This window comes from Ictidomys tridecemlineatus, chromosome 1, assembly GCF_052094955.1.
Source record: "Ictidomys tridecemlineatus isolate mIctTri1 chromosome 1, mIctTri1.hap1, whole genome shotgun sequence".
NCBI classification, from domain to species: Eukaryota; Metazoa; Chordata; class Mammalia; order Rodentia; family Sciuridae; genus Ictidomys; species Ictidomys tridecemlineatus.
The window spans coordinates 122,464,632-122,490,381 of NC_135477.1; the positions used below are offsets into that span (position 1 = coordinate 122,464,632).

Below are 25,750 nucleotides of genomic sequence, written 5' to 3' on the forward strand. Positions count from 1 at the left end.
GAAGCAGGGAGGGAGGAACTTACTTCGTACATCTCTAGATCTTTTTAGTTCCTATTAAATGAAGTGTCAAGAAAATGTGTTTATTTGTAGATTATGAATTATACAAGAATATCAATTTTTTAATGATTTTTGAGCAAGAGTTTTCCTTTTTGAAAAAAGGAGACCTTTAACATAGCCTTCTCTCCTTGTTGAAAGGGCCTTTCTTTTTTTGAGATGAATGTTGACTATTTATACCCATTAGTCCATTTATGAAAAAAATGATTAAAGACTGGAGAGCATATGTACTTGTTGATGGGGGGAAAAGCACAAGTCATTATTAGGTATACTCACTTAATCTATTGTTACTTTATTTTGTAGTATATAGATTGGAGTATTTAATAAGTATTAGACAATGTTTGTTTTGAATATACTAAGTAAACATGCAAAGATTGCCATTAAACTTTTCATAAAAACTTAACATTATAGGAGATACCCATATTGATGGATTACAATTTTTTAAAAAAATAATTTGAAATAGAGAAATAAAAATGTTCTTTAAGTGGGCTGGGGCTATAGCTTAGTGGTAGATCACTTGCCTACCACGTGTGAGGCACAGGTTGATCCTTAGCACCACATATAAATAAATAAAAGATTAAAAAAAATGTCTTTGAGGGCTGGGATTGTGGCTCAGGAAGAGTGCTTGCCTAGCATGCGTGAGGCACTGGGTTTGATCCTTAGCACCACATAATAAAATAAAGATATTGTGTCCACCTACAACTAAAAAATAAATGTTTAAAAAATGTTATTTGATTGTTTTCATTTCAGGTAGTAAGTAGGTATCAGTTGTATTAATGTATTCAAAATGACTATGCCAGGGGCTGGGATTGTGACTTAGTGGCAGAGCGCTTGTCTTGCATGTATGAGCCACTGGGTTCGATCCTCAGCACCATGTAAAAACAAATAAATAAAATAAAGGTATTGTGTCCATTTATAATTTAAAAAAATATTTTTTAAAAAATGACATTTTAAAACATGACTATGCCAGCAGATTAAAGTATAGGTTTTTGTAATGTCTTCATATAACTAGGTTAAAAGAAAAATAAATTATACATGGAGTATTTATAATAAATGATGTACATACATGTGTTTTTTTATATTTTCTTAAGTGTGTATATACATGAATAGTTAATGTGGAAAAGTGACTTTTTTTTAAGTAAACTCTTTAAACTGGATTACATGGCAGTTTCAATTTAATTTTCATGACCTTTTTTTTTTTTTTTTTTTTTTTTTTTTGGTACTGGGTATTAAGCCCAGGGTACTGAGCTATATCCCTAGTCTTTTCTGTTTCTTATTTTGAGACAGGGTCTTGTTAGGTTGCTGAGGTTGGCCTTGAACTTGTTATCCTCCTGCCTCAGCCTTCCTAGTTGCTGGGATTACAGACATGTGCCACCACAACCAGCCTACATTTTCTTTTAAAAGTTTTATTATTTTGCTTTTCACATTAAGATCTGTATTCCATCTGCAGTTGATTTTTCTATATAGTATAAAGTAATGTGCAAGATTAATTTTGTTCTAGTTTGGACATCTATTTGGCTCCAGCACTGTTACTGAAAAGACCATCTTTCTCCACTCTTCTGTAGTATTACCATTATTCTAATTCAGATGACCATATTTGTGTAGATCTCTTTATGCCTCACTATTGTGTTCTTTGATTTATTTATCCTTGTGTACCCTGCTGTTTTATAAATTTGATGTCTGATTATGGGTCCTTCAGCTTAAAAAAAAATTTTTTTTTAAAATTTTTGTGTTACTAGGGGATTGAACCCAGGGTCTTGTGCATGCTTAGCAAGTGTTCTGAGCCACAGTGTCAGCCCTATGCACCCATTCAATTATTATAATTATTATTTTTTAATGCCAACTCCTTTAATGTTTTACTTTAGAGATAGGGTTTGCTAAGTTGACCAGACCAGCCTTGAACTTGATGATCCTCCTGCCTCAGCCTCCAGAGTAGCTTGGCTTATAGGTTTGAGCCACTGTACTGGGTTCCTTCAGTTTTTTAGCTTTTCATAATTGCTTTGACTATTCTTGACCTTTTATATTTCCATGTATATATATTTTTTAAATTTATTTTTTATTTTTTAATTTTTTGGGGGGTAGGTACAATATCTTTATTTTTTATTTTTTTTATGTGATATTGGGGATCGAACCCAGCGCTCCACGCATGCCAGGTGAACACGCTACTGCTTGAGCCACATCCCCAGCCTCCATTTATATTTTAGAATCAGGTTGTCAGTTTCCATAAAATGGACAAAACAAAAGCTCTGCTAGAATTTTAGTTCATATTACACTGTATTTGTGGGTCAGTTTGAAGAGAATTAACATTTTTATATATAATGTTGTTTTTGAGTTTATGAACATGATTTATTTATTAAGGCCTTTAACTTCTTTCCATATTTTGTAGGTTTCATTGTAGAAGGTCCTGCACACTTTTTATTCCATTTATTTTTAGGTGTTTGATATCTATTGGTGCTATTGTAAAAGATCCTTTATGATTTCATTTTCCATTTGTTGCTGGTATATACAAATATGATTCGTGGTTTATATTAACTGTATATCCAGAGACTTTGCTAAATTCTCATATTTTAATAGTTTATAGATAATTTTGGATATTCTACATATGCAGTAATGTCATCTATAATTGACAGGTTTTTTGTTTTTTTTTTAAATTTTTAAATCTGTTTTTTTAATTTCTCTTGTCATATTGTACCAGCCTAGGACTTTTAAGAAATGTTTAGTTAGAAGAGGTAATAGTGTATATTTTTGTTTCATTCTCAAATCTTAGGAAAGAAAACTTTTAATAATTTATCATTAACTATGTTGTTCACCTTTTTTTTTTGTTAGTAGAGATTTGTGACCAGATTAATGAAGTTTTTTTTCTCTTGTTTTACTAAGTGTTTTATGGGTATGAATTTTATCAAATACCTTTTATGCCTATGTCATGATAGTAGAATATTTTTCCTTTTTTATTAATGATGTGCATTATGTTGATTGACCATTTTAGTAATAGATTACAGTAAAAATTTTGGAAGTTAATTATAATTAAATTAAAAATGTTTAAAACTTGATGAGAATGGGAATATTTTTTCAAATTTTAAAATTTTTTGGAAGAATTATGTAAAAATTTAATCCACTTACAGCTCTATATTTTCTGCTTGTATTGGATCTTTCATAAGAGAGGTCAATGAGAATGGAGGTGCAGTGTTAAAAAGAGGAAATGAAAATTTTAATAGAGATAAGTAATTGTTCTGTTACTGAATTAGTTAGCTTAATTAAGCATACCAAAGGAAATAATATGTGGTAAAAAATCACGTGAAAGAGTTAAAGTACCAAAATAAGAAATGAATTTTAAGCTTTGGCTTTTTTTTCTTTCCAGTTGATTTACGCGTTGTTAATAGGAGGAAACCACAATACAGATTTACATGTACACATGTGAAGTATTTTTTGCTGAACTGTTTTCCTTATTCTACTATTAAACTTACGTGCCTTTTGAGAACCTACACGATGGCGTTCTCAAGTAGTGTTTGAAAAGCAGTTGGAAATAAGGGTCCAAAGTGAGTCTAGATTTCAAATAACTGAGAATTGAATAAATTTAAAAATCATCCATAGTCTCTTACATTCTTGTTTTTTTTTTTTTTTTTTTTTTTCCTGTACTGGAGATTGAACCCAGGGCCTCAGGCTTACTGGTCAAGCGCTCTACCACCCAGCCCTACATGTATGTCTTGGTTCAGTTATTCTATATGTATCTTAGGAAAAGAATGGATTTTATTTGCCACAATTAATGGAAATCCTTTTATTCCTTTAGTTCAGCGACTCATCAGACAATGGTGACATTTTTTTTCCTGCAGCCTATTTTGACTACAAAGATGAATCTGGGTTTCCAAAGCCCCCATCTTATAATGTGGCTACAACGCTGCCCAGTTACGATGAGGCTGAAAGAACCAAGGCTGAAGCTACCATCCCTTTGGTCCCTGGAAGAGTAAGTATAGTTTGCCATTCTGATACATGATGGACTGTTTTATGGGAATTGTTATTTTCATTATTCAATTTTGTTATTCCTTGGGATAGTATTGATTAGTAAAAGTATAGCTAATTTTAAACAAGTACGTTTTCTTTTAGGATAATAAATATTTCTTCCTGAAAAGTAATGTTATAGAAGTATGAATGAGCAGATAATCGATCACTACAAAAGTCAGCTTATTTTTTCTGTCTCTAAAACTGCTGCCACAGCTTTCTTAAGTCTCTTAGGGTGATTGAAACATCTTGGAGCAGGGACTAATTTAGGAAACACTCTGACTGCCTTGATTCTGCACAATTAATAGATTGGTGTTAGGTAGGTAGTTGCTAGGTAGGTCTACAGAAAGAACAAATATGTGCAAGTTCATAGAATTGAACTTCCTCCAGCAGTCCAGATAATATCATTTGTGGGGGTATAATGAGTTCAGATCTCATCTAGCCTGATGTTGATTCATGAGAATGAGATGAGATAAGCCCGCAGAGATTTTGGGGTACTCTTGGCTCTTGATGTTTTTGTAAGCAGTATACATATAGTTTCATAAATATTCGTGCAGGTCAAGATCGATGGATGTAGAATCTTGAGCCTCATATTGGAAAGTTGGGGCAATCAGGGTTTCAGGGTCTAGGCCTGGCAAGAAACTGGAGGGAGTGGTAAAATAAGAAGAGAAGTCCTGCTAGGCATAGTGGTGCACACTTTTAACACTAGCTACTTGGGAAGCTGAGGCAGGAGGACTGTAAGTTAGAGGCCAGCGTCAACAACTTAGCAAAACTCTGGCTGGGGTTGGGGGTGGGGTGGGGTGGGGTGGACACCTGGAACAGCTGGAGGTTGAAGCTCAGTGGTAGAGCACCCAGTGTGTTCAATCTCTAGTAGTGGGGGAGGGCAGAGAAAGAAGTTCCCCTGACTTTAGGATAGTGGGCTGTTTATAGGCTGTGCCTACTATAAGGAGTGGAGCTCCTAAAACCACTGCTTGAAAGAAATAGTTTATAAGCCCAGTAAAAGCTGATCCTACATGATAACATGCATTCAGATCTTGTTGGTACTAAGGAAAAACTTAAGAACCCTTGTGGAGTTTATTGTCTAAACACAAAACAGTCCTGACCTGCCGTATTTACTGGAAGCAAAAAATGTGCTTGGTACTGTGCTTGATGCTTTTATATATTTTGTATATTGTTTTCAACCCTCAAATAACCTCTCAAAGTAGATAGTATATTATCTTCATTGTATTGATGTTAAAATTTAGGTCCAAAGAGATGAACTAACTTGCCTGAAGTCATTTGGCTAATAAGTAGCAGAAGTGAAAGTCAACCCTAGGTATTCTAGACTCTAGAGTCCTTCCTAGTATGTTCAGTGTACTCTACAAACCTGTTGGAATAGATGCACTAGAGCACTCTGGAGATGATTAATACCATTTGTGGGGGTATAATGCTAGACTGAGGCATTTAAAATTTGTATCTGGCTCATCTTTTATTTGAAAAGTATGCATAGTTATGAGCTTTTTTGGAGGGTGGTGTATAATATTGGGGATTGAACCCAGGGCCTCACATATGCTAGGAAAGCACTCTATCACTGAATTACACCCCCACCCCCTTTTTGGAGACAGGATATCTCTCCCAGGCTGTCCTTGAACTTGGAATCCTCTTGCCTTATTCTTCCTAGTAGCTGGTATTATAGACATGTACCTAAGAGTTTCTTAATGCTGTCTTATTCAGGAGATATGCATAGATCACTTTTTTGTATAAGGTGCTACATATTCTGTAGTGGATGAGTAAAGAGCTTTGTATATATTAGGATACAGAGCTTAAAATCCATCTAGGTTAAAAGGCCCACAGATATTCATATCTACTCTGAGATGAGCAATGAGCATTAAGAACTGACTTTTTACTAGGTGATCATGGGGAAAGTTGGGATTTGTAGTAAGCCCAGAGTTTTGATGAATTAAGAGCATTCCAGAGGGAAAAAGCCCAGAAAGCAGATGTAAATTTAACCCAGTATAAGGCAGTTTTGTGGATGTAATCATTGGTTTTTTCATGAGCAAGGACCTTCTAAAGGGAAATAGAAAGATGTGACCAGAGCTCTCATTTGTATGATCCTTGGAATGCTAGACTGAGGCATTTAAATTTTGTATCTGGCTCATGTGGAGTCCTTTCAAATCAGGAGTATTGAAGGGATAGTCTAATATTTTGGAAACATTAATCTGGCAACTATTTATGGGAGAAATCATGATAGAAAAGATCCCAAGGACAGGAAGAACATTTAGAAAGCATATACAGAATAAGTTGCTTCATGTATTTTTGGTGTATAACTTTGTGTAGCTATGCAAAAAACAGTTTGTTTCTGCCTGTCTTGCACACCTGTAATTCCAGCTACTCAGGAGTCTTAAGCAGGAGGATCATGAGTTCTAAGTCAGCCTGGATTTAGTGAGATCCTGTCTCAAAATAAAATTTAAAAGGCTGGGGACGAGCTGGGTGCAATGATGCAAATCCCAGTGACTCTGGATGCTGGAGCAGGAGGAATGCAAGTTTGAGGCCAGTCCCAGCAATTTACTGACCCTCAGTAACTTTTATAAAACTGTTTCAAAATAAAAAGAGCTAAGGAAGTAGCTCAGTGGTAAAGTGCCCCTGGGTTTAATTCCCAATATCCTTCCACTTTCCTTAAAAAAAAAAAAAAAAAAAAGACAAAATCTTATTCTGCTAATATTAACTTAGATTTTTAATATTTTTGAAAAATTTGTTTTAAGCTAGGCATTGTGGTACATGTCTATAATCATAGTGACTAGGAAGCCTGAGGCAGGAGTATCTCAAATTCAAGGCCAATCTAGGCAACTAGGTGCAAGACCCTGTTTCAAAATAAAAAATTAATAAGGATTGGGGGTGTAGCTTAGTGATAGAGTACCCCTGGGTTCAGTTCATGGCACCACCAAAAAAACAAAACACAACTGTAAAACAAAACATTCTTATAAAGATTTAAAATGATAGGGGAAGTGTTTTCAGTTAGAAAAAACAACTGCCACTGACACTTCCCTTTCTTTAGTTCCCTTCTCCAGGGTAACCACCAGTAACAGTTTGGTATATATGTTCCTCTCCAGACCCTTTTCTCTGTAGGACAAGTTTTGATTTTTTTTTTTTTTAAATTTTAGTGCCTTTCTTGAGCTATGTAGAGCTTGTTACTTTCAATTTTAAGGTATACTCAATTACCTTTAAATATTTCAGTACATACCTACATCAGTTGAAAAGATAAGCCACATATGTTGGTATTGGTCAAGATCGTGTTTCTTTAAAATCTGCAATATTGTGTTTTCAAGTTAGGATAGAAAAGATCCTGTATGCAAGTAAGACTGTAGGTGAATTTGTTTCAGACTTATATACCAACACAAACAAATGCTTATGGACAAGTTGAGCAGTGGGCAGCTCTAGAGATTGCTTATGTATCATGCTGTCTTCCTCCTATCTCCTTAGTACGGTCCTAAATTGCTATTACATTATAGGCCCTAAACAGGCCCTTGATTACTGATTTTCTAGAATTTAAGTCAAATGTGTAAACATTTTTTTAAGATAATTTTGAAAAAGAAAATAGTTCTTTGTGAACTTTAAAAAATATTTTTCCCCACTTTACCACTGAACTACATTCCCAGCCTTTTATATTTTTTATTTGAGACAGGGTTGCATTACGTTGGTGAGGGTCTTATTAAATTGCTGAGGCTGACCTTGAACTTTCAAACCTTCTTCCTCAGCCTTCCAAATTGCTGGGATTACAGGTAGGCATCACTGCGCCTGCCTGTGAATTATTATTATTATTATTTTTTACATTTGAATTAGATGGGATATAATTTCTCATTTTGAACTTTTAAATTATTGAAATGTATTGTTAAAAGACTTTCCACTGGGGCTGGGTGTGCAGCTAAGTGATATAGTGTGTTCTTAGGAGGCAGGAGGTCCTGGTTTCATTCCTAGCACCAGTGGGGGGAAAAAAGAATTTGGATTATAAAGTGAAAAATTTATTTAGAAAACCATAGAGATTAAAAAGAAAGATTTATTTCAACTCTAATTATATCTTTTACTTTATGATGCAAAATGAAATTTACCTTTTTCTTTCAATTAGGATGAAGATTTTGTGGGCCGGGATGATTTTGATGATGCTGACCAGCTGAGGATAGGAAATGATGGGATTTTCATGTTAACTTTTTTCAGTAAGTATATACACACAGCAAAGTCACTTCTTACAAACCAGGGTGCTTTGAATTAATATGTGGAAAATATAATTAAAGCATTTTTATAAAAAAAGCATTTATGCATTTTTACATGAGCTAAGCTTCATTTTCCAAGTCCACAGAGTGTCTTTACATTATTCCTATTCACACCTAATCTGTAGAGTAGGAATTAAATGCCCTTGTCTGATAAATTGTCTTCTATAAGCGTCTATTTTTTGATAAGTCAAAATCAGCCTGATATTTTCCCTTTGATATTATTGTTCATTTATCTTTTCATGAGTCTCATTTAGAATGAGCAACTATTTTTTTTCCTCTCTCTATTAAAACAAAGAAAATGCAATGTTTTTAGAGGTAATGTTATATAAACTGTTAGAATTCACAGCAGGATGAGTAACATGAATCAGATTATCTGGGGGCACCAATTTAATGGCCAAGGTATTTATTTATTTATTTAAATATTTATTTATGTATCTTTAGATTTTTAGGTGGATACATTAGTTTGTTTTTATATGGTGCCGAGGATCGAATCCAGTGCTTCATGCATACTAGGCGAGCACTATACCACTGAGCCACCACCCCAGCCCCAGGCATTTATTTTATTTGCTGAAGTATATAACATATAGTGAAGAGCACAGGTCATGAGTATACAGTTTTGGTGACTGTTAAGGCATTTTGGGCATGAATAGAAATAAACATAATAGTATAAAATGATATTCAAAGAGGATTTTTTTTTTTTATTGCTTTTAGGAGAAGACAAGAGGATGGATGTTTGGGAGAGGTGGGGTAAGGGTTGTGAAGGACAGGCTCTCTTTTATCCTTGGGAAAGTCACCAAAGCAGAGGCAGATGTAAAGGGCATTCCTGCTTCTTCTCCAATAAGACTTGGCTGGCATTTTTTTTTCCCCTTCTGCTTTTTCAGTGGCATTCCTCTTCAACTGGATTGGGTTTTTCCTGTCTTTTTGCCTGACCACCTCAGCTGCAGGAAGGTATGGGGCCATCTCAGGATTTGGTCTCTCTCTAATTAAGTGGATCCTGATTGTCAGGGTAAGTTGTACAACAGGAAAGATAGATCCTCCAGAGAGACAATAATCAGAATGATTTTGAATGTTTGACTTTTTTCATTTGCATTTTCGAAGTTATCTCAACATTTAAAATTATACTAATCTTTGTTTCTGGTTTTATAATGTAGTTGAACCAAAATCAGTTGCAAGTGGTTCCTGCATCCAATTTTTGTTGTTAAATCTAATGAATATTGGTTTATTCTACAGGTTGTTCACCAGCTGCTTTCTTTGTTTTTATTTATTTATTTTTCATGGTGCTGAAGATTGAATGTAGGCTTCATGCATGCTAGGCAAGCATTTTACCACTGAGCTACACCCCAGCTCTGCCTTCTTGTTTTTAATACTTAAGATAATGTGTATGTACAGTCCAAAATTAGTTATTTGTATAATAAAAAGGATATCACTTCTTTGGTGTTTCATCAAAAACAGGCATTCCTCTCATTAATTCTTCTGAATTGTTAATCTTAATTTCTTCTTATTTTCTTCTCTCTGTTTGTTTTCCTTCCTTCTATGATTAGTTAGGGCAAAATATTTGTGCAGACAACAATATTTAACAAATATTGCTCCATTAGGGATCAGATTAGAGAGATGTGTGTACCTTCAGTGATTTGGGAGTTGCCAGTTAAAATCATACAAAGTTATTTAAAGTTATAAAACATCCCAACTTTTAAAATATTCTCTGATTTCCGTTAAGTTTATTATTGCTATTGTCTTCCTTATAGAGCAAATCAATTTACTCATTGTAAGTTGGCATACTTAAATACTCAGTTCTTCAAAGTAGCTTCATTTTATTTATTCTGGAACACTTTTAACATTTTTAGGTTTCCAGAATCCTTTAAGAATCTGATAAAAACCAGGAGCTTTCCCCCTAGGTAGCTAATGTGCATTCATCTAAAACTTGGGCTTTAAGTTAAGAACTTAGGCCACAAAGAAGTTTTCATTCCTTCTCTAAGTCTTGTTATAGTTTATTAAGAAATAAAATACTATATCATGGGCCTCTCTTATTTTCAGTTCAGTTCCCTGTGATCAATCCAAGTCTGAAAGTATTAAATGGAAAATTTTAGAAATAAACAATTTGTTCATTCTGAATTGCATGCCATCCTGAACAGTGTGATGAAATGAAACATCCCACTCAAAACCTGAAGGATTGTTCTGCTAGTGTACTCATGCGGAATAAACTTCCCACTGTAGTCACTTAGTAGCCATCTCAGTTATCAGATTATCAGGTTATCAAAACCCTTGGGTTCAGGTCAACCTTATTTTACTTAATAATGGCCCCAAAGTATAATTCATAATTTGGATATGTCAAAAAGAAGCCATAAAGTGCTTTCTTTTTGTGAAAAGGTCAGTTCTTGATAATAAATGGGCAAGAATCATAGACTGGGGTTCCGCTTCCTTTCTCTCTTCCTCCCTTCCTCCCTTCCTCCCTTCTTCCTCTTCCTCCTCTTCCTTTTTCTTCCTTTCTTTTTGGCAGTACTGAGGATTGAACCCAGGGCCTTTTAATGTTAGGCAAGTTCTCTACCACTGAGCTATATCCCCAACACTTTTTTATTTTATTTTTGAGCTAGGATCTCATTAAAATGCCCAGCCTGGCCTCAGACTTGCAATCTTCCTGTCTCTCTGGGATTACAGGAGTAAACCCCCACACCCTATTTACTGAAGTTTCTAAGGTTTATAATACAATATGATATTTTGAGAGCTAAACCATGCTCACATAACTTTTTTCACAGTATATTGTTAAAATTGTTTTAATATTAGTTATTGTTAATCTCTTCCTGTGCCTAATTTATAAATTAAACCTTATTGGAGGTAGGTACGTATAGGAAAAAAACATTTTATACCTAGGGTTTGGCACTATCTGCAGTTTCAAGCATCCACTGGGGGGTCTTGAAAGTCATTCTGTATGGACGGGTGGGGGACTGCTATATATGAATTCTCCAACTACAGTAAATTCTTTGATATCAAAACCTCCAAAAAAAAACAGATAGAATTAGTTTCTCATCTTTCTTTGAAACTAAATTTTTGACTGATTTTTAACTGATTCAAATGATGAGCTTAAATCAGTTAGGATGCTTTTTGAATGTGAAACTGAAAACCCAGCTCCAAGTGGCTTAGAAAATCAGAAAAACAATGGAGAAAGTTTATTCTCCATGAAAATGAGTCCTGAAATGGAGGTTAGTTAAATCAATAGTTCATGAACATCATGAGGGAGAGCTGATATTTAGCATGTTGCTATCATTCTCACTAAAGGTGGCAGTTTCAGATACTACATTGAAACACAATGGCACTCAACAGGAGAAAGGGAGTTACAGGTGGTTTCTCCATTTGTAATGGAGTCATGTCCTGATAAACTTATTTTGTAAGTTGAAAATATTATTAAGTCAAAAATGCATTTGATAACACCTAACCTAACCTACCAAATGTAGAGTAGCATCAGAGTATACAGTAGAGTGCCAGTTTCCCCTCACGATTACATGGCTGATTGAGAGCTGTGGTTTACTGCTGCTGCCCAGCAGAGAACGTTGCATGTGACTAGTGCAGGAAAAGAGCGGTACTTTGAAGTATGGTTTCTACTGAATTCTTATTGCTTTCACACATCTTAAAATTGAAATTTTTTAAGTTGAAAAATCTTGTTGGCCTATCTGTATTTTTTGTTGTTGGTAGTTTTTTCCCCATTTCTCTGTAAGAGCAAGGAAGCATTCTCAGAAATCCTGAATTTCTGTTGGCCAGAATGACACCCTGTGTTCATTTCTAAACCAGTTACTAGCAAAAGCATAGGATTAACCAAGGTGAAGGCAAGGCTGGAGGAGTAGGAACAAAACTGGGCCTTGTAGAAAAGAGGCAATATTAGGAAAACAATTAATTTTAGCATTGCATAAATCAAGTAAAACTCTCATTGAAGCATGTTTTAAGAAGGACAAATACTGTGTTGGGGGGGTATTTTTAAAAAGTCAAATTTTTAATTACTTTAAAAATTTTTATATACTTTAAAATTACAGGTGTGGTCGGACGGGTGGGGGCGGGCACACGCCTGTAATCCCAGCAGCTTGGGAGGTTCGCAAGTTCAAAGCCAGCCCCTCAGAGAAAGTGAGGCACTAAGCAACTCAGTGAAACCCTGTCTCTAAATAAAATACAAAATAGGGTTGGGGATGTAGCTTAGTGGTCCAGTGCCCCTGAGTTCAATCCCTGGTACTGTTAAACTGATATCAAGACCCTCAAATAACTCTCAGACCACACATTGCCATTCCAATTAAGCCCTTATTGCTGGCCAGTGGCAGACACTCTACTCTCTAAAAAGAAGATGGTCAGAGTAACATGCCCACCTAAAGTTGGCCTCATATTTAAGCCAAAAAACCACAAAAGGGATGTTTGGAGGTTTAGCCAATGTAAGCAAGCAAGTACAGAAGCTGAATTGGATAGTTAACGAGACAATGCAATGGGTACATTGGTATTTCCCACAGGACTTTCCAGATTGGCATAGCAGCAAGCAAGCAGAAAGGAAGTGGGTCAAAATGACCTTAGTTGAGTACAAGAGAATGATTACTAACGTCTAGATAATCAATCTCTGACAAGGGACATTGCCCAAGAAAGATGGAAAGCAAAGAGAACAATTTTATATTGTATAAGAATTGCTAGGTAACTATTAATGGGTACAGAGGTGGGGCTTTCCCACAGGAGAAGCATTTCTTACATGATATGGAGTCTCAGGATAAAATGGAGTCTGTTTGGTCCTTGCACATCCTGGCCCATAATAGTACCAAACAAAAACCGAAAACAAGGAGGCCATAAAACTAAAGCTATAAAAGGACTGCTTTTCATGAAAGGAAATAGATTTGCATTTATCAGATCATTTCAAATCAGTAACACATTAACATACTTCAACTTGCCTTTTTTTGGTGGGGGAGTGCTAGGGATTGAACCCAGGTCTTTGTGCACGCAAGGCGAACACTCTACCAACTGAGCTACATCCCCTCAACTTGCACTTTCTAAACTTTTATAAGGGCTAAATGTCAGCAGTGGTTTAACAAATGCCTTGTATATTATGCGCCATTAAATTACTGTGTAAAATTGTATTTGTTAAGCTGATATAAAGTGTTTTCCTTATTTTTTAGTTTTCCACCTATTTCCCTGGATACTTTGATGGTCAGTACTGGCTCTGGTGGGTGTTCCTGGTTTTAGGTAAGCACTTCTAATATAATATAAGGAGAGAAAAATTTATGTTAAATTTTACAAGTAAAATTACTTTTAGTAAACCATCATCTTATTACATAGCAATATAATAATTATCCATTAAAAGTATAATTTTGAAAATGTTTCTTTCTTAAAGATTAGGCTGTTGTCACCATCAGAGTAATGTGCATGTTAATGATGAGTCTGTAGTGGTTTTTCTTAACCCATTTATGGATACTTCATCCCCATTTGATCAGTAGAGCATTACTCATGAGAAGACTGGTTAATCTGTGGAGTTTCCTCCCTGTTATTGCCACAAAGTGTTCACAAACTCAGCCTCAAATTGCTCATAGGTGTATTAAACTCATGAGTGTATATAGTTCATTTTTGGTTAGATCTCAGTAGACAACAGAAATGGATAGCCTTATTAGACATAACTTCTGAAATGACTGTTATTGGTTTTCTAGAATTCTTTAGTTTACCATTTAAGAATTATTTTATAGTGGGGAGGAAACTTTAAAAAAAAAAAATCCAGGTAGTTCAGACTATTAGTTTTTGTTGTTGGTGGTGGTGGTGGTGTGTTGGTGTGTGTGTGTGTGTGTGTTGTGTGTATAGTGCTGGGGATTAAACCCAGGACCTTGTGCATGTAAGGCAAGCACTCCACCCTTGGAGCTACATCCTCAGCCCAGACTATCAGTTTTAAGATTTTATTTTTTTACGCATTATTTCCTTTAGAAGTAAAAAGAAAAAAGACAAAGCAAACAAATAGACAAGCCCACTGGGGTGAATTGTTTTAATGTGGCTTCTTCATTATTCATTTAGAAAATGTATATGATACAATAAGAGAGGCCATCATCACTGTTGTTACATCTTAGAAGCAAGAGCTGGGCTGTTTGCAGCTGTTTGATGTGATTGCCACGTTCCCCATTGGTGACACTATTTTCTCCTACCTCCTGGTTTGGGCCCTCTTGTTGCCTCTGTATTAAAGATTCTTGGTGGTATTCTGCTCATGGACCTGGCACAACCTAGTAACCATACCCAGTAGGTGCTTAATAGGTTTAATAGATTCAGGACCTGCTTTGCTTAGTTTGACAGAGTCATGTGTTGCTGACCCTAAATTTTACATAGAAAATACAAGTCATTTATCACTTTATTCCCTGTCCTTTTCTGCAAGCAGCATCATTCACTGTGCTGTTGGTCATTGGAATTCCAGTAATTCAAGAGAGAGAAAGTGATTTTCTTTTTCCCCCTCCATTGATTACTGAGAAGTTTAATAATAAAAATTACCAACAAGACAATAACTTAGGGAGAATAATTCTTTGATTTGCTTATTCTCTAAATTGTATTTTCAAGAGAAAGCCTGACTACCCCTCTCTCCTGAAGTCTAAAGTTAAATCAAATCCTGAATGAACCAAAGCAGAATTATTAAGTATGTGTGCAGACTGGTTGATTGCAGCATAAATTATTTAAAGAAATTTAATGGATAGATTTTTTTTATTTAAAAGTTTCATGGAAGATGGATTTATGATACTTTATCATTGATCATTCCTGCTGTGTACTGTTTTCTTATATGCAAAAACATGTTAAGACATTGGTTATACTTATATGCTTTTGCACCCAATGTTTGGGTCATTTTTGGAACTTTTCTCGAGAAGAACTTGTTTTATGGAGTTTCTTCTGCAAGGGACTTGGCATGGGTCTCAGACTAGAAGCTCATGAACTACATCTAGCCTGTGGTTGTGGTTTGTTTCAACTCTTTGTTTTGTTTGTTTATATTTGCAATACTGGGAAATAAACCCAGGGGGCACTCTACCACTGAGATATATCCTCAGCTCTTTTAAAAATTTTTTATTTTGAGACAGGGACTCACTGAGTTACTCAGGCTGGCCTTGAACTTGCAGTCTTTCTGCCTCAGCCTCCTGAGTTGCTGGGATTATGTTACTATGTCCAGCTGTACCACAGGTTTTTTTTTTTCCTTGTAGTTGTCAACATTTACAAATCAAAATTTTTTCATAGAAATCATCCATGAGGTTTTTGTTTGTTTGTTTTGTGTTACTTTTCTTAAAAGTTGGAGTATCCAGCAAAATTGATCTATATTCTCATCCCACAAAGCACTCTTTGGTTGGATCTGAGCTGATTCGTAACTATCCCGTCCATATACAGGTCACATGCTCTCCCTTTTAGAAGGACTCTGCCTCCCTCCTCGCCCATCCCAGTATTTGGAAGGGTAACCCTTAATTTACTGTTTGTGTGCTTTTTTTAAAAAAAATATTTTTTTAGATGTTGGACCTTTATTCACTTATATGCAGTGCTGAGAATCAAACCCAGTACCTCATACATGCTAGGCAAGTGCTCTACCACTGAGCCACAACTCCAGCCCTACTGTGTGCTTTTGATGCTGAACAGAATCGTATTCACTGAGCCCAGCCACAACAACTCTTGCTTATTGCCCAAATCATTTCTCCTGAGTACAGAGTTTTCCACCTCTGAGTATACTTAAACATGTGTCCAAAAGAAAGTGATGGATTAAAAAAGAGGGAGGAGGGAACAGGTGAAAGGGTAGTGACTGCTAATGGGCACAGGGTTTGGGGGAGTAAGAAACATGTTTTAAAATTAGATTGTGGTTATGTTGTACAAGTCAGTAAGTAAACTGGAGCCCATCTTACTATATACAGTAAACTTTATCTATCTTTCAATAGCAGTGTTTAAAATGTACTCAAAACTCAAGGACCATCTCTGAAGGAGAGTCAGGAGTGTGTGGTTTCCATTGGAGGAGTAGCATCACCTCCCCACAAACCATTTCAAGAAGTGCAGACTTCTGTAAATGAGTAGACTCTGGTATAGTCATTAAAACAAACAAACAAACAAAAACAGCATTAATGAGAGTAGAGAAAGAAGAGCTTAATAGCAGAGAATATGAGAAATGTTATAATAGGTGGAGGCATCCTGACATCTAGTGGACAGCTTTATGTACTGTCATCAACAACAACAAAAAATCTCAAGAAAGTTTAGAATATTTTTTACCTGAGAAAAACTCTGTTCTAACTTCTCCCTGTTTTGGAACTTATTATCTTGGATTACTTACTTACTTTCATCCTTTTTTTATTTTTTTAAACTCAGTAGATAGTGTGGCCTTCAAATATAAATGTCTGGCCTCATCTTTTCTTTTTCCTTTTTAGACCTATTAGATTCTCAATATGCAAAATAGACTTTTGGCTCATGAAATTATGCCTTCTCATTGATAAATGGATAATTTGTTATAAAAAATCTTTTGGAAATTCTGGAAATTGCTCATGCTTTAATATCCTTTAGCAGAAAAATGACAAAGAATTGCTATCAAGAGGGATATTTCTGGGGTGAAGACTTAACATGGAAATTATAAATTCACTTGACTTTTCTTTTTTAAATTAGGCTTTCTCCTGTTTCTCAGAGGATTTATTAATTATGCAAAAGTCCGGAAGATGCCAGAAACTTTCTCAAATCTCCCCAGGACCAGAGTTCTCTTTATTTATTAAAGGTATGAGGGTGGGGTGGAGTGGGGATGGGGGTGGTGTGGGGGAGGTTGTGTTCTTATCCCAGTGTAATCATGCTACACTGAAGATTTCTATTCAGTTTTAGAGTAAGTGTTTGTGGTAGAGGGTAAATAGAAGGTAAGGAAGGCACAGTCCCTGTCTTTTTGTAGTTTCTACATTATTAAGGCTTATATCTACAAAAAAACATTGATAAGGGCAAGTGAGCAAACTGCCATAGGAGAAAACATCATCTCATGCTTTAATTATACCAAGGAAGGAACGATCTTAATGCTGTCATCAGGAAGCTTCATTGCTTGATTGAATCTCTCTCACATCCTCTTAGTGTTGTTCCAGTTCCAGAGGACAGCATTCACAAGGAACCCTTCATGCCTAATCACTCTTCTCTAATCATGTAGAGTCCCTAAGGCCAGAGTGAGGAGGAGAGACTATAAGAGTACTTTAGGAATTTCATTTGTCTGGGCTGCTAATAAGCTCAATAAGGCTTCTCTCTCTCTCTCTCTCCCCCCCCCCCCACTGGGGATTAGACCCAGGGGTGTTTTACCACTGAGCTATGTCCCCAGCCCTTTTAATTTTTTTTTTAATTTTGAAACAGGCTCTCTGTTAAGTTGCTGAGGGTCTCATTAAGTTGCTGAAGCTGGCTTTGTTCTTGTGATCTTTCTGCCTCGGCCTCCATAGTCGTTGGGATTACAAGCATGTGCCACTATGCCCAACAGGCTTATATCTTACATCTTACAACTTCCCTGGTGCCTTCTTTCACATCACACCCATATATTATCACTCTTGTGGTGAGGGGAGTCAAACCCCACAGAAGGAAGGGGAGAAAGGACCTTTCTCCTTGCTTAGAACAGGAGGACTAAGCCCTGCCAAAGCTCTTTGATTCACACATGGTTTTCCCAAGAGGCTGACTCCATCTTACAGTGGTAGACAGAAATAGCTACCTAAAGGAAGAGATAGGGAACCTTGGGAAAAGAATATGCCAGATAAAGCTCTCTGGTAAGACAATCTAGGCCCTCATGACTCTATTCCTTGGGCTTTTGGGAGCTGTGTGGATGATAAGAGTGGAATGTTGAGTACCACTCAGAGGTCAGTACACAAGGTTTACAACAACATGTGTGTAGCAGTAGTGACTAATGTTAAATGACAGAGTTTTAGCAAGTGGAAATTTGGATAGCGTGGGAACGAATTTCAGAGTCACTTAAGGCAGAGTACAGAGCAGAAATAGAGGCAGGGACCCAGAGGCTTGGGAGGCTGAGGCAGGAGGATCGAGAGTTCAAAGCCAGCCTCCGTGAAAAAGCAAGGCACTAAGCAATTCAGTGAGATTCTGTCTCTAAATAAAATACACAACAGGGCTGGGGATGTGGCTCAGTGATCCAGTGCCCCTGAGTTCAATCCCCAATGCCATACCCCTCCCCCCCCCCCAAAAAAAAAAGAAAAGAAATAGAGGCAGGGAAATACAAATGACAACAACTCAATGGGAACATAAAAGAATATAAAGAATTGAGACTAGAAAACAGGTTCAATCAGTGTTCTTAACGATCTTGAATATTAAGCCCATTTTCAGTGGAAGCATCAAGTTCATAGAGCTGCCCTTTAACCCACTGACATGTTAACTGGGTGCAAGCTAAGCCCATGAGAACAGGAGTTTGTATTTGCTGTCTGGTATCATAGTTTATGTAGGTAATGATGTACTAAAAGTGGGTTTCTCAGTTTTGAAGGCTTATGGTGGTCTCAGGTATATGGTGTATGCTTCAAGAAAATTAAGTACTGTATTTAATTTGCCATGTTATGAGGCAGTGTTAAAAAAGCTTTTAAGCAAGAGAATAATATGATTATACCTTCTTGAATATAATAAAAATGTTTTTCAAGTGTGATATAGTCTTACCATTATAAAGTTTTCCATGTGTCAGATACTGTATTAAACATTTTACATGTAGAATTAAATATACGTATGTAAGTAACAGATGGCTTAAACTGTGTTAAAATTATTTCCCCAAGGGATTATGTACTTTGTGTTTTTTTTTTAAAGGGAGAATCTTAATATTACATGTTTAAAAATGTGTGGCATGTTATGAATTTGATTATGGTCACAAAATCTGGACATGGATTAACACTGACTTGGGCCCTAAGGCCTGTGGTGTGTCTTTGTGTCTAGGACATTCTAACTTTAAGAGGCCTATCAGATGTTCTGTGCTGTTTTATTCAATTACTGTTGTCATCTTTCATCTACATATCTGATTATAATATACAGTTAGCCTTGGGGTTAATTCTCAAATAGCAAAGATCAAAAGTTAATGCTTTTTACAGGGTTCTTTACAAACAGGGCTGAAATCACCACAAATCTCCCCTAAAACATTGCTGTGCAAAAGATCCAGAGGGGATAGATTTCTCTCTTCTTGTAAATAATGAATTCTATAGGCAGCAGTAAATTTCTCAGTGGACTGACATCATCCCTCTGTTCTCTACGTTCTTCAGCTGGATAAAAATTTGAATCTTTAATAGGGGCATGCATTTAATCTTGCTTTTTATCTATAACAAATAGCATAGAAAGCCTGAAATAGTCAGATTTCCTAGATTGTTAGGGACTTTAATGAAAATTTTTTTATTTTCTAAAAATTTGAAATGTTTTATGAGTGTTCTGAATTTAAAACAATACATCTAGCTAGGCATGGTGAACACATCTGTAATCCCAGCAACTCCAGAGGCTGAGGAAGTTAAGATAGGAGGATAGCAAGTTTGAGGCCAGCCTCAGAAATTTAGTGAGGCCCTATCTCAAAATTTTAAAAAGTAAAAAGAGCTGGGGAGGGGCTGAGGATATAGCTCAGTTGGTAGAGTGCTTGCCTCACATGCACAAGGCCCTGGGTTCAATCCCCAGCACTATTAAATAAAGAGCTGGGGATATAGCCCCTTGGGGCTGCAAAATAAATAAATAAATAAATAATAAGTGAATGAATGAATAAAAATAAAAGTATTTAGGGTTATGATATAAAGCAGGCAGTCCTTGATAATAATGCTGTGAGAACTGTTGAGGAGCTTGTTTGAAATCAGGACTCTTGACAGTGCTTCAGCTCTGGGGAAATAGGTCAGTGGTATAGCACACTTGCCTAGCATATACAAGGCCCTGAGTTCAATGCCCAGCACTGCAAGAAAAAAAATTTATGTATAGTAAATTCATATCCCCCAGTAGAGGGCATGATAGCATTGACATCCTAGTTGATTTGAAAATCATTCTTAAAATAGAGGATTCAAAACTTCAAAGTAAGAGTTTTGGAGACCTAAAGTAGCATTTAGAATTCTAATGATATTCTTATTAATTCTCAGGATCTCCAGAGGAAGCCTGAAAAGCCATAACATACCATGGGATTGAATGTGCTTTGTCCATTGAAGGGGATAAGAACTTTCCATTCAGATCCAAATGCATATAGCTTTCTTTCTCTAGTTCAGAGTAAATTTAGTTAGAAGATGTACTGGAAACCCATCAAGTGAGAAAGCTTTTCTTTTATTGACTCCTGCTTTCTTTGATGGTACTGTCACTTGTTAAAAGCTAACCAAGAGTGAAGTCCGAGCTGCGGTGGTGCAGAGTCATGGCTGGACAAGTATTTAGAAAGTTTCTTCCACTTTTTGACAGAGCATTGGTTGAAAGGAGTGCAGCCGAAACTGTAACCAAAGAAGGCATTATGCTTCCAGAAAAATTTCAAGGAAAAGTTTTGCAAGCACCAGTAGTAGCTGTGGGATCAGGCTCTAAAGGAAAGGGTGGAGAGATTCAGCCAGTTAGTATAAAGGTTGGAGGTAAAGTTCTCCCAAAGTATGGAGGCACCAAAGTAATTCTAGATGACAAGGATTATTTCTTATTTAGAGATGGAGACATTCTTGGAAAGTAGGTAGACTGAAACGAATCTCTGTTGAAGTGGCATCCTATGAAGCTGCCCACTCCACTCAAGCTCTGAAATCTTTCATCATGTAAATAATTTCCATGTCTCTTTTATAATAAACTGATAATCTAATAGTATCCACTATCTCAAAAATTTAGTTTCCCTGTACTTGTGTAAACATTTCCAAATAAAACGTGTAAATGGGAAAAAAAAGCTAACTATAGCCAGGCGCTGTGGCACATGCTATAATCCCAGTGACTGGGGAAGCTGAGATAGGAGGATCACAAATTCAAAGACAGCTTCAGCCATTTAGTGAGGCTCTAAGCAATTTAGTGAGAACCTGTCTCAAAATATAAAGGGCTGGGGATGTGGCTCAGTAGTTAAGCACCTCTAGCTTCAATCCCTGGTAGCTCCGCCCCTCAAGAAAAAAGAAAAAAAAAAAGCTTTCTTTTTGTCAGAAAGACCACAGAAAGGAAATTTAAAATTTTAAAAATAGCCATAGCAGAAAAATAACACACCTTTCATGCTGTATTAAGATTTTACTAGAGGAGAGTATAGAGTAGTGACTTTTCAGTTTTGGCTACCCAAAATAAAAAACCAACCTGGAATTGATCCCCCAAAGACCAAAGCAGATGTTACAAAAGCCTATTGACACTCAGGTAGTCCTGTCAAGTACCCCATTAGAGCCCATGGAGGCTCTGGAAGGCCAACAGGGAAGGTACATTAATTACCTCAGTTTAACTGGTTTCCTACTTGATAACAAAAACCAGAAGAAACTGCTAAAGGTGGACACAGTGTCATCTATTGTGTGACTGAGAGGAAGCAAATGTTCCTTATTGTTGTTCAAAAAGAAGCATTTCTTTTAGAAACATCTTTACTTGATATGGTAAAAAGTAAAAATTACTCACACTTATTTACTCTGTTCAGGGCTGGGGATGTAGCTCTGTGGTAGAGCTTTTACCTAGGATGCAGAGACCTCCTGAGTTTGATCCCTAGCACTGTTTGAAAAATAAAAAATAAATGTACTATGTTCACTGAAAAGTACATTTTTATGGACCACTACCTTCTCTGATGCTGCCAGGTAAATGAGGCATGCGCTACAGTAACTATAAGGTAGTAACTTAGTTGATTATATCTAACACTATTTGTGTTGTACCAAAAGCACTTGTACATATGAAGTATAATATATTTAGAAGTCTTTTTAAATAGAAAGAAAATTATCCTTAAGCCCTGGCTTTAATGAGCTAGGGCCCTTTTGTAAGTGATTCCTTTATCTTGGTAAGCTATACCTGAGGGAACAAATATTTTAATTTTTTCTATATGATAGCACACACTTCACCTCTTCCAATTCCTTTAATACCTCTCATTTTATTAAAGGAATTTCTTCTCAAGGTAAAGTTTGATTTAATGGATTTTTGTTTTGAGTGGCAAGACAGTACAAATGGTGTTTACAGTGGATTTTCTATTTTTAAAAATTCACAAAACATACATAAGAACTGGTTTGGTTGTCTTCCTTCTTCATTTAAATGATATATAGGCTTTTGGATCCCTTTTGTTTCCAAAGTGGTCAGATCAAAATTTAGTATAATGATATCCACAGTCTTCAAAATCTGTCCTTCAGCTCATGTAGTCCACCATTGTTTATGTGATATTGCTAGTCAAGTGGATGTGAACATGCCTCTGGGTCTTAGACAGCAGTGCCTTTTGGAAGAATCTTTATTTGGAGTTTGTATGGTCATTGAGATTACCTATGGTAACCTATCTAGGTCCTCTTTAGGGATGTTTTTGTTTATTTTGGTGTATGGTGTTGAGGATAAATTTAAGTACTTGAACTTGCTAGGAAGATAGGTATTCTACCACTGAGCCACAACCCCAACACTTTATTAATTTTTTTAAAACAGAGTCTCACTAAATTGCCCAAACTGGCCTTGAGCTTGTGATCCTCTTGCCTTGGCCTCCCCAGTAGCTGGATTATAGGCATGAGCCACTGCTCCCAGCCTCTTAGGGATTTTAAATGATTGTTGAGTGTCAGGCTTTGTCTTTGCATGAGTTAAAGTGGTTTAACAGTTAAGGCTATTGATGAAGTAGCATGAACTAACAAATGTTGCCTGTACTCTATCATAATGTTCTTGCAAACTAGTGTTTTGACCTAAGAGGCATTGTTTCATTAGTTTCATCATTAATCAAAACAGATAAAACAGAAATCACTTTGGTTTGTAATGAGTCTGACCTAGTTATAAAAGCCTCTATTTGGTAACAGTCTGCCAATTTTCGTTTTTCTTCTTGGTTTTTATAGTTCCTTATAATTCCTTGTCTCTCTGATGTCTCTGTATATTCTGAGATCTTCAAATCTTTTATGTCTCTTAATCTAAATAACAGTTGCTCTTGTAGTCAGTATCATTGGTTTACTGAATATTAACTGAATTTGGAGTTTGGAAAAATGTTGATGGTTTTTAAAAGCTATGTTAATTTCCTCCAGTATTGTACTTTGTCTGCATTTGAACAGCCTTTTAAAGATGTATCCAGTAATCTAAGCAAAATATTTTAAAAAGTGCCTGGGGTGGAGTTCCTGTGGCTTTTATAGTAACTGGAGAGAGAAAGGTAAACTAAAGGCCTGTGTATGAGCCCATCCAATTGTCAGTTGATCCCATTAAGTTGTCACTTGGTTCTGGGTACTAGAAGTGGTTTCTCAATAAATGTTTACTACAGTAATCAATGTTATCTCTTTAGTGTTTTGTCTTTTAGCATTAAAATAGGAAGTAACTGGTAGTTTTTCCCAAGTTATTTCCATGAGAATCAGAACAATTTACTATGCCAGTATGGAATTGCCTCAAAGTATTAAATTAAAACGGGCATTTAACAAGATGTATGAACAGGATAGGGATATTGCTCAATGGTAGAGTGCTTGCCCAGCATGAGCAAAGCCCTGAGTTCAAACCCCAATACCACCAAAAAAGGTGAGAGGGGCACTATTGACTTTATTCTGATAGCCTATATTTCAATCATATATAACTTTCTTAAAATATTTCAGGATTACATATATTTATTATTTTCAGAGAAACCCCCAGAATACTTTGGCTTTTTATAAAATTTATTTTTAAAAAGTATTTATGGAAATTGTGAGTTTACAGTGTGTTTTTAAAATTTTGCCTTGGTCTGTTTAAATATAGCATGATATCATCAACATCCTCAATGGAAGTGAGATTGACAGAATTGTCTGGGTAAACAGTAGCTTCAGGTGTGTTAGGAAGATTACTTGAGCATGTGAATTCTGTTCTAAGTTTTAGTCATTCCTGACAGGGTTAAAGGTAGGGTGAATTGTTACTTCATTCTGTTCTTTTGTTAGAACAGAAGAGAGAAACCCCTACCCTGGGTTTTTAGAGAAAGCAGACCAGTTCTTTCTAGTTTTTGAGGCCTTGATAATGTTAAGGACTAAAAATTGAATGTTTATTGAATACCATGATGTCATTATATAGTAATCTGAAAACTATGTTAAAATGCACTTCTCGTGTCTCCAAACATCCTGCTTTCTTTTGTGACTACATCCTTCTCTCAGCCAAAATAACAAGCTAACTAGAGTTTCAATATTCAATATCCTTCTCTGGCAGATGTTTTCTGGCAAAGGCCTTCCTGCATTTATGAATTCTCTCTCAAGAAGCAAGAGAACACCTGCAGGAAGTGAATCAAGATGCAGAACACAGAGGAATAATCACCTGCTTTAAAAAATAAAGTACTGTTGAAAAGATCATTTCTCTCTATTTGTTCCTAGGTGTAAAATTTTAATAGTTAATGCATAATTCTGTAATCATTGAATCATTAGTGGTTAATGTTTGAAAAAGCTCTTGCAATCAAGTCTGTGATGTATTAATAATGCCTTATGTATTGTTTGTAGTCATTTTAAATAGCATGGAGCCATGTCCCTTTAGTCAGTAGGGGGCAGTCTTGCTTTAGTCATCCTCCATCTCAAAGCAAATTGGGAATTAAAAGATTTTAGTGTAAGATATGTTTAAGGCTGGCTATTTTAAAGGGGTTTTCTCAAAAGTTAAAAATTTTGTTATGACTGCATTTCTGCACATAATCCGTATTTGCTGTTAAAATTAATCTAGAAATTTATTGTACTGTGTGTGAACACCTGGAAGCAAAATTATAGTACAAAAATACATTTAAGGTGTGGTCAAAAATGTATGTTCTTAATTGATAAATAAATATTAATTTTTATGGTCTGTATTTGAAATTTTGCAGTACCTTATTGTTATGTGGTATGTACCTAAGGAATTCTAAAGGTGTTGTCACTGTATAAAATAGAAAGTGTAAGGAGAAATGCAACTTAATTACTAAAATGTAATTCTTGACACTGTATAATTAGAGTCCCAGAGGATTAGGTACTAAGAGCAAAGAAAGAATTAGCTTGGAACTTTTGAGATGATCCCTAACATACTGTACTACTTGCTTTTACAATGTGTTAGCAGAAACTGATGCGTTATAAATGTAGAATGATGTGCTTTCTGCCCAAGTGGTAATTCACCTTGGTTTGCTATATTAAAACTGTAAATACAACAGAACATTAATAAATGTCTCTTGTGTAGCACCTTTTACTGTAGATTAGTGTTTAATTTTTTTGGCTTGCATTTGTTGATTGCTAAAACAAATTTTTCTAATCTTAACAGACTCATTCTATAAATATTTAAAAAAAAACTGGTCATGGGTCAGTTTTCAGCACATGAAATCTCTTTCTTTCATATCCTACTCAGTATATTCCTAAAAATATATGTGAGCATTTTATGGACAAAAATGGGGAAAAGTTCTAGAGATCATACATAAATCATTCTGGAATTTCTAATTATGTTTCATTTTTTAG

The 25,750-nt window shown here is 35.8% G+C and overlaps 1 protein-coding gene and 1 pseudogene across 1 annotated transcript in view; both read left to right on the forward strand.

Moving 5' to 3' along the window:
* Ndfip1 (Nedd4 family interacting protein 1) overlaps nucleotides 1-25,485 on the forward strand; it is a 58,077-nt gene extending 32,592 nt beyond the window's left edge. The window contains exons 3-8 of the mRNA XM_005324230.3: nucleotides 3,885-4,015; nucleotides 8,153-8,240; nucleotides 9,179-9,303; nucleotides 13,433-13,499; nucleotides 16,902-17,007; nucleotides 24,501-25,485. Coding sequence (XP_005324287.1) covers nucleotides 3,885-4,015; nucleotides 8,153-8,240; nucleotides 9,179-9,303; nucleotides 13,433-13,499; nucleotides 16,902-17,005 — 515 coding nt within the window. The 3' untranslated portion in view covers nucleotides 17,006-17,007; nucleotides 24,501-25,485. The remainder of the gene's footprint in view (nucleotides 1-3,884; nucleotides 4,016-8,152; nucleotides 8,241-9,178; nucleotides 9,304-13,432; nucleotides 13,500-16,901; nucleotides 17,008-24,500) is intronic.
* On the forward strand, nucleotides 17,046-24,590 carry LOC101957137 (10 kDa heat shock protein, mitochondrial pseudogene; annotated as a pseudogene).
* Nucleotides 25,486-25,750: the final 265 nt, after the last annotated feature.